The sequence below is a fragment of the Apaloderma vittatum genome, unplaced genomic scaffold (assembly GCF_000703405.1).
Source record: "Apaloderma vittatum isolate BGI_N311 unplaced genomic scaffold, ASM70340v1 scaffold16856, whole genome shotgun sequence".
Lineage (NCBI taxonomy): Eukaryota > Metazoa > Chordata > Aves > Trogoniformes > Trogonidae > Apaloderma > Apaloderma vittatum.
This window is the reverse complement of record NW_009722470.1, coordinates 45,465-53,513: the sequence shown is the minus strand read 5'-3', so window position 1 is coordinate 53,513 and position 8,049 is coordinate 45,465. Positions and strand designations below refer to the sequence as shown.

The following is an 8,049-nucleotide window of genomic DNA, read 5'->3' as shown; positions in this document are numbered from 1 at the left end:
GCTCTGCTGCTGGGCCATCTCATCTAAACTGTATTTCTTTACCTTAAAGGGTGGGACTAGATGATCCCTGAGGTCCCTTCCAACCCAGTATTCTGTGATTTGTTGTTGTTAAACCTTTCGTGTGCTGCTGTTTAGGTGCACGTACAAAGTTTGCTAAAGGCGTTGGAGTTAAGAATCATGTTTTATCTGTTTCAGAACTAGTATTGCGAAGCCTGCATTTATTCTAGTGGTTAGAAATTCAAATATTTGCTTATCCATATAGGTTCTTTCCACTCTTTTTTCTGTCAATAATGCTTAATATGTTGTTACAATTTATTTGCGACAAACAACGTTTGAAACTTGAAAGAGCTTGGTTGTAGCTCTCACTTTAAGGACTCCGAGGTGTGAACTAGTTAAGCAATGTGTACAGCTGTGAATCTGTAAATAGTAGTGGTTATTGCTTCATTAATTACACATGATACTGAAAAAAATCAAGATCACTCTTTAGTAAAGAAAATTTTCCATCCATATCCTGCTTGTTACTGTAATGGTTTGCAATGTTAAGATGGAGTCCTTAATCTGATTCTATCTAGGCCATAGGAATACTTTTTTTTTTTTTTTCTTCCCTGTGACTTAGTGATTTGCGTTTAAATATTTTATGGATAATCTCGCTCCGTTCTGCTTTTGAGCATAAGCTTTGATGAGGAAGTTTGTTTTGCTCTAGGCTTTGCTGGTGCTCATACTGGCATTTCCCAACTGGCAGTTCGTAAGACACAAGCCGGCTGGCGGCAGCAGCTGCGGAGCCAACGCGTCGGCTCACAGTTACGGAATCCAGAGAACGGGGAGACCTAACAGAAACCCCTGAACCGGTAGAAAGAAACTTAAAGCCGCAGGGCGGTGGATCACAGCTAGCGATTATAGCAGCAGTTCCTTCCTCCACTCCTTCGCAGTTTCAGACCTTCTGGAAAAGTCTCTCCAAGTCTTCGATGCTCCTGAAGGTGCCTGACTTAGGTGGCTGTCGTGGCATAGTCCCCAGAGCGGCGGCGTTTCTGTCACGCAGTCGGCTGAGCGCACGCGAGAGCAGGGCGAAAGGTGGTCGTTGCTTGTTTTACAAGTTCCTGGTGATGGGAGATAGAGGACTGGTGGGTTAAAACGGCGTGGAGTTGTGTTGGTGTGTTGCGCAACAGCTCAAGACAAATGTTTTTCATGTTCTGGCGTTTCAGCGCTGTCTGCTGAGTATATGATCCCGTAGTAGTTTACGGGAAACTTGAACCATCCCCAGTAGATTCTCTGTGACTTTCAAAACAAAAAAAATTAGTTAGAAAATGGGTTTGGGGATGTTACTTTCTAATATCTAATGCGGTCACTGACCTGTATGCGCATTTTTAAAATAAAAGGTGGAACAGTAAAAATAAAAAATACAAGATAACAAAAGCTAGCCAAGTTCTAACATATTTCCTTTTTCCCCTGTTGTAGAAATAAATTAACTTTGAAGTGGAACTAAACAATGGAACCAGATATTATTCGAATGTACTCCTCATCGCCTCCACCGCTAGACAACGGAGCTGATGATGATGACGAAGATGAGTTTGGTGAATTCGGAGGATTTTCTGGCGTAAGCACCGCTGGCGTCGCTTTTGCTGATTTTGATACACCAGATTACGGTCACCCGAAGGAAGAGTTTATACCCACGAATCATTTCATCCCACTTCATGATTATTCAGACAATGTAACTAGCATTGCAACTTTCACATCTGTTAAAAATGTTAAAGATAAAGACTGCATTGCAGAGCTTCCTGCTTTTGCTAAGGAACTTTCTGATATGTCAGCTACTAGTACCAGCAAAGAAAAATCTAAGTTTAGAACTTCAGGTACTGCTTTAGAAGATGTCAAGAAAAGAGGGGAACAAGGAGACAACGCTGGGAAATCAGAGAGTTTTTCCTCTCATGTCGTTAGAACTGGTGTAGCAGTTGATAACCAGGATGAGCAAATAGATGCTTATAATGGTGAGAAACTTCCATGTCTAGAGATTCTAACAAATGGATTTGCAGCATCGGACCCTGTAAATCCTCAGGGAACAGAAGATCTAGACGGCACTGGAGACTCAAAGGGACTGAAAACTGTTAGTGCCCGTAGTACTGAGCAAAATTTGAACTCAATGCCCAGCTCAGGTGAAGACTTTGCAGATTTTGCTACATTCTCAAACAAAAAACCAATCCATTTAGAGGGAACAGGACCTACGATATGCAGTGTTCGTAATGAAAGAGACTCTCTGACCGTTCAGGAGAACAACAGAATAAACAAAGTAACTCACATTAAAGAAGAGGTTTGCATTTCAGAAATTAGTTGTGAGCAGGGTCCCTCGGCTCCGGTAGATAATGAATTTGTAATTTCTAGTACGTCTCGAACAACTGGAAGTTCAATATGCACTACTGAAAATGGAGAACGGCCTGGGAGGAGAAGACAACATGGCATAGAAAATGGCCAAGATTTTAGTAGGCCTGATGACTCTTCAGCAGCAGAGGACATCAAGGTTGATAAGATCCAAAGCCTAAGCTGTGATCTTGCAGGAGCAAAACTGGGCGATTCTGAAGATCTTAAGAATGGTGGAAGTAGCACTGAAGTTGTAGCTCGCGGTGACATACATGACGATGATTTTGGTGATTTCGGTTCAGTGAGCAGCACATCTCCCACCTTCGTTAATGCACCAGAGTCAATAAGTGCTCCAGATTTAGAAGGAACTTCTCAACAGCCTGCACATATTATCACACCTAATGATGATTTTGGTGAATTCAGGGACACAAGTGCTGTTTCTCAGCAGCCAGCAAGATTGGATCAAAATCAGACTGCTGACACTTTAGAATGTGATACTACCAGTAAAACTTCTGACTTAGACTTCCAGCATACTACTGAGGTAGAAAATGGTGATGATAGTGAATTTGGAGACTTTGATTCAGTGCCAAAACCTCAAGATGAGAGTGTTGCTTTTCAGGACTGTGACGACTTAGCAGGTTGTAACCAGGCTACGGACTGGAATGCTTTTGAAGATGGACAAGAAGACAGCTGTCCTTGGGCTGCCTTTGGGGACGAGCAAGCTGGTGAATCTCATCACAGAAAAGAGACATGGCAGTCACACAGGACAGATGCCTCTGCCGGGACTGATGGTCCAGTATTACACAAGACTGACGGTTTTGCTTTAGCATCTTGCCAAGGGACTACCAGTAAGCAGTCTCAAGAGCCAGCACCTTCGGTTCAGGTAAGGGTGTTCTTGATTTTGTTCAGTCTTTTTCTGCTCTTGTGCGTACAGCTCTTCCTGGTTCCTGCTTGTGTGCTACAAGGGTTTGAGTATCCTTGTTTGTCTTGTGGGAGTGATTTACTTTGGTGGGTGAGACGGGCTCGTATGAAATAGAAAGCGACGTTCACATCTTGTGTCTCCTGCGCTGTTACTTCCTGCAGAAAGATGAGCTGTGTGTGCTGGACCTTGCATGCATTTGTTTTGATGATTCTATGTGGTTCTTTGCATGAACTGATCAAAGGAATAAGCCAAATGTTTGTTTCAGAGCCTCTGATAGTTCTTCCTTTGCTTCGTAATTCACTGCCTTTTGTGGAGGCTACTCTGATGTTGCCCTTTCATAAAACAGTGGTGTGACTGGAAGCTGAGATTACTGGTTCTTGGAATAGTTTGTCACCATTCTCTGTCATGTTTTCAAAATCTGATTAAAAATGAGGATTTGTAAATGGCTGCACTCATTTGCTTAGAGCAGAAAGCACAGTAAAATATCACCTGTGGAGTTCTGTCTCTGATACTCCAACTCCTGGGAAGTTAGCCATTTAAAACTTGTTTAAAAGTAAGTTTCTGTCCTACGTGAATTTTGGAGAGCTCCATGTTATAGCAACATCACGGATATAGGACTTACGATTTCTTAAAGCTGCTGCTCTTTCTGATTAGGAGTTTTGGAGAGGGTGAAGTAGGTAAGTTTATTTCTTGCCTGCACCCCCTAGGTTTTCTGCCTTAGTTGCTGAGTATGTATTCATTCTTAATTAATATTAGTCTTACAAAATTCAGAATGGCAGTTGGAGTTTGAAATTCTCTTTAATGCTTCTTTTTAATCCTGTCATCTCATATGGGTAGTTTAGAGTAGGCAGCAAGTCCAGCAATAAAGGGTGTTAGTGGTAACACGTGTCTGAAAGGTTTGGATCTTCTCTGGCAGCCAAAGGAAATGAGGTGAGTCCTTGCTTGCAGGAGCTTGCGTAGGCTCAGTGACAGCCTTGACTCTTTCCGTTTCCTACCAGTGACAGGTGCAGTGGCCTTGCAGAAGAAGGTTCTGCAAGCATCAGCAAATGAAAGGGAACTTTTGGGACTTAACACACGTTAAAAGGTGTGAGCCTCGGCTCCCAGTGCTTCCTGCTGGCCGCTTTGGGCAGTGACTCACACACCAAACCTCTGGGTGGCTTCTCGACCCAAAGAAAGGTCACAAGTGAACCTGCAGATAGATTTTTGTACCTTTGCAAAACCTTGCTCGTCATCACCTGAATGTGTGGGTCCATTCCTCAAGTCGTTTGGGCAGTGACTCACACACCAAACCTCTGGGTGGCTTCTCGACCCAAAGAAAGGTCACAAGTGAACCTGCAGATAGATTTTTGTACCTTTGCAAAACCTTGTCATCACCTGAATGTGTGGGTCCATTTCTCAAGTCGAAAGCACGTATCTGTGGTTACCTGTTGTGTTGGTCGTTCACCCATAACATTGGAGAGTACTAAGGTCATTAGTGCAATTAATCAAAGTTGTTCCTGTTGCCACTCTAAAGACTGTCCAGAAGGTGACAAAGAAACGGGATGGTGAGAGCGTTCTAGTAAAACATCATTTTTTCCAGTTAGTGATGCTGTTAAGGGGTAGTCTGAAGGTTTCACACACTTAATTTTTACTTATAATTTTCAGTAATTTTGATTGAATTTCAGGAAAAACACTTCTGAATGTAGGTGTTTATAAAAGCAGAACCATCAGAGTTTCTGTAGTTGTTTTTTTTCCCCTTCCCTAAGTCTGCCTTAGCAAAAGAGAAGAGCCAAGCCACAATGAAATCGTACCGTAGGTTAGATTGTAAATCAAGTTTTAAGGCTTAAATTTTTTTTCATTACTTCTCTTTATATTACAGCCAGTTATGACTGTGTGGATACAAAGTGATGTTTTGCCTCGCTGCCAGTGAGGAAGTACAGCTCAGTGTTTTACACAAATAAGCTGTAGAGGAAGTTGAGCTGGCTACGTTTTCTCTGTTGCGATACTTTTCATAGCCTTGCAATGACAGCTGATTGCTCCATTTTTTTCAGTTAACCCTTGAAACAAAACATTTTCAAAACTTACTTTGTATTCTCTAAGTGCTTTAAGTTTTGGAAGGATCTACTGAAACCTTTTTATATGAAAAAAAAAACCTTTTTTATAAGTAGTAAATCTGGTTTTAATCCATTGAGCTACTGTTTAGTAAGTTGCAGTTAGAAACACCGAGATTAGTTGAGTCAACACGAGCCAGCAGAAGTCCCTGTACTTTGAGTGTGGAATCTCAGTAAAATTAAACTCAGATTTTGATCAGCTTCCTTGCTTTCATCTAAGAGGATGTCACTGAGGTCAAACCACACAATAGAGCATTTTCAAGTTATTGCTGATCTTTTGTTTCCCACGTGTTAAAGTTGGTTTCTGGAGATATTTGATGCAAAAGCAGAAACACTTGCATGCAAAATAAAGCTGGGGAGAGGCGAGTGATCAAAGTGGGGTTTGTTTTTGTTTTTTTTTTACTACACCAGCCTGAGCAGGATAGGAAGGAGTAGATCACTTGCATCAGTGTGTGCTGGCGGATCTCGGAAGCGCTTGCTGTAGCGATTCAGAGGGAGCGGGCTGCGCAAGAGAGAAATACTGCGTGCGTTAGGCACTTCAGATAGATGTGGAAATTGAGACCTCAGCTTAGGCTAAAGGTGAACAGGGATCCATTTACCAGATACTCTGTACGCTTGGTCTGTGGTGGTGAGACTAGGAGAGTAACTGTAGTGTAGTAGTGCAATAATTTTGAGCGGTGTGTAGGCAGAATGACCCTAAAGTAATTCTTTTCAGCTTTCTGCTTTTGTATACTTAGCCAGCAGCATTATTGTTTCCATGTGGAGATTGTGTGTACAGCAATATTCATCCTTCCAGAATACAGCATGAAAGGGAGGTTATTTACCAGTAGCTCAAGTTCCCTTACCAGTGGTCTCTGCATATTTTCCTTTCTGGTTCCTTAGTTTATGTACTCTGGCTGTGGAAGTGGCAACAAGGTTTTGTGCTTTCTGAACGGAGTCTTGATTGTAAAGTGTATGTCAGGCAAACTGTTCGAAGTTTGTGGATTTGGTAAAATGTTTAAATAGAATTCAACCAATTAATCCACTTTGTCATTCAGAATATAGAATATAAAGAAGAAAGTAAGGGAGGAAAGGACGCAAATGACCTTATATAGTGGCGTTTAGTGACAATGAGATCACTGTCTTTTCTCCTTTGCCCTTGGTCTTAGGCTCTCTACCCTGCACACGATCTGCCGTGTAGCTTTTGTAACATGCTGGCCTCTTCTGTTCAGTTCTGCTGCACGCAGGGGAGAGGAAAAGGGCGTGATGTATGCTGTTCAGTTAAAACTGCTGAAAGAATTTGTAATCCCTTAGAAAAGGTTCCAGTTTCAAAGACTGATGGACACAGACACACAAATGGGTAACCTGGTCTAGTCGAGAGGCGTCCCTGTCCTTGACAGTGAGGTTGAATTGGATGATCTCTCAGGTCCCTTCCAGCCTAGGCCAGTCTGTGATTCTATGAAACTATTCTTTGAACCTGTATTAATGCTACCATATACCTTAGTTAGTTATTGTCTGTCTTCAGCTGAAAAATAGGTAATAGTTGGTTGCAAACTTGTAGCTGCAGGTTTGCATTAGATACAGATGTGCCTTTGTTTTCATGAAAACTGGTTTAGGATGTAGTGATGGGTGAACGGGTTGATCTACCAAGTTTAGAGCAAACCTGCACTGTACCATATACATCAGTCCCCTTTGTGTGACCACGTAGCAGTGACCACAGAGTGTGACCAAGTTATGTGGGTAAGGAAAGTAAGGCTTGTAGCATGGCTTTATCCGTGAGATTGTGCTGAACCTTAGTCAGCTGAGGGGGTTACTCAGCTGTGTTGTGCGTTAGGAACACCTATAGAACCGAGGCAGCAAAGCCCAGGAGCAGTTATTGCATGTGGTAATCCTGTGGGTGGGTGATACAGCTGTGGCCAGCTGTGTTCAAGAAGTATCAGCATCTCTAGAAGAGGAGGAGATGGACAGTGGCTTGCTTGGAAGGCCAGAACTCTCATCTGGTTTAGCTGAGAGGTAACAAATTCTTTTGATTTGGAAAGGGAGGAAGGGAAACCTGAACAGTCCTCTACGTGGGTTTTAAGTCTCTCTGCTTATTAGAGAGCCTGTGCTCGCAGGTTCTGGCTCTTCCCATTGATCAGAGTGGGTGATGCCGGGTTGCTCAGCCCCAAGTATGCACCAAGACAGAGAAAACCCCGGATCACTGTCACTTGGAGGGTACTCTGCCTTGAGCAATGAGTGAAGTCATACTCTTAGAAAAAAAAATAGTTATGACCATAAAGATTTCAGCCTCTGAGTTCAGTTCAGACAGTTGGGCAACAACTCACAACGTAAATATGTCTGTCTTGGAAAAGTTTGGGGCTTTAGAGTCCAAAGCACAGTTCTTCAGTGCGGCTGAATAACAGTAGAAAACAGACTGTTGACAGGAGCCCATAATTGCTGTGTTTCAGAACAGGCTGACTAAGGGGATCTTACCAAAAAAAAGTTTAGTAGGGAGTTGTTTAGCATTTCTGTTTATATATCGCAGAACAAAATGATTTTGCAGCTTGTACACGAGTTTCATCTGCTATGCTTCCTCTCAGAGCCTGACTGAAAAGTTATTACACCACCGCTAGATAATAACAACATGACTGACTGAAATGGGAAGTTGTACGTAGTCTAGATAAATAACTGTTAAATTTCAGTTTGCCTGCATGGAAAAGGCAAGAT

At 42.4% G+C, this 8,049-nt stretch overlaps 1 protein-coding gene across 1 annotated transcript in view; it reads left to right on the top strand.

Moving 5' to 3' along the window:
* The first annotated feature begins 1,486 nt into the window (after positions 1 to 1,486).
* AFTPH (aftiphilin) overlaps positions 1,487 to 8,049 on the top strand; it is a 35,796-nt gene continuing 29,233 nt past the window's right edge. The window contains exon 1 of the mRNA XM_009871792.1: positions 1,487 to 3,235. Coding sequence (XP_009870094.1) covers positions 1,487 to 3,235 — 1,749 coding nt within the window. The remainder of the gene's footprint in view (positions 3,236 to 8,049) is intronic.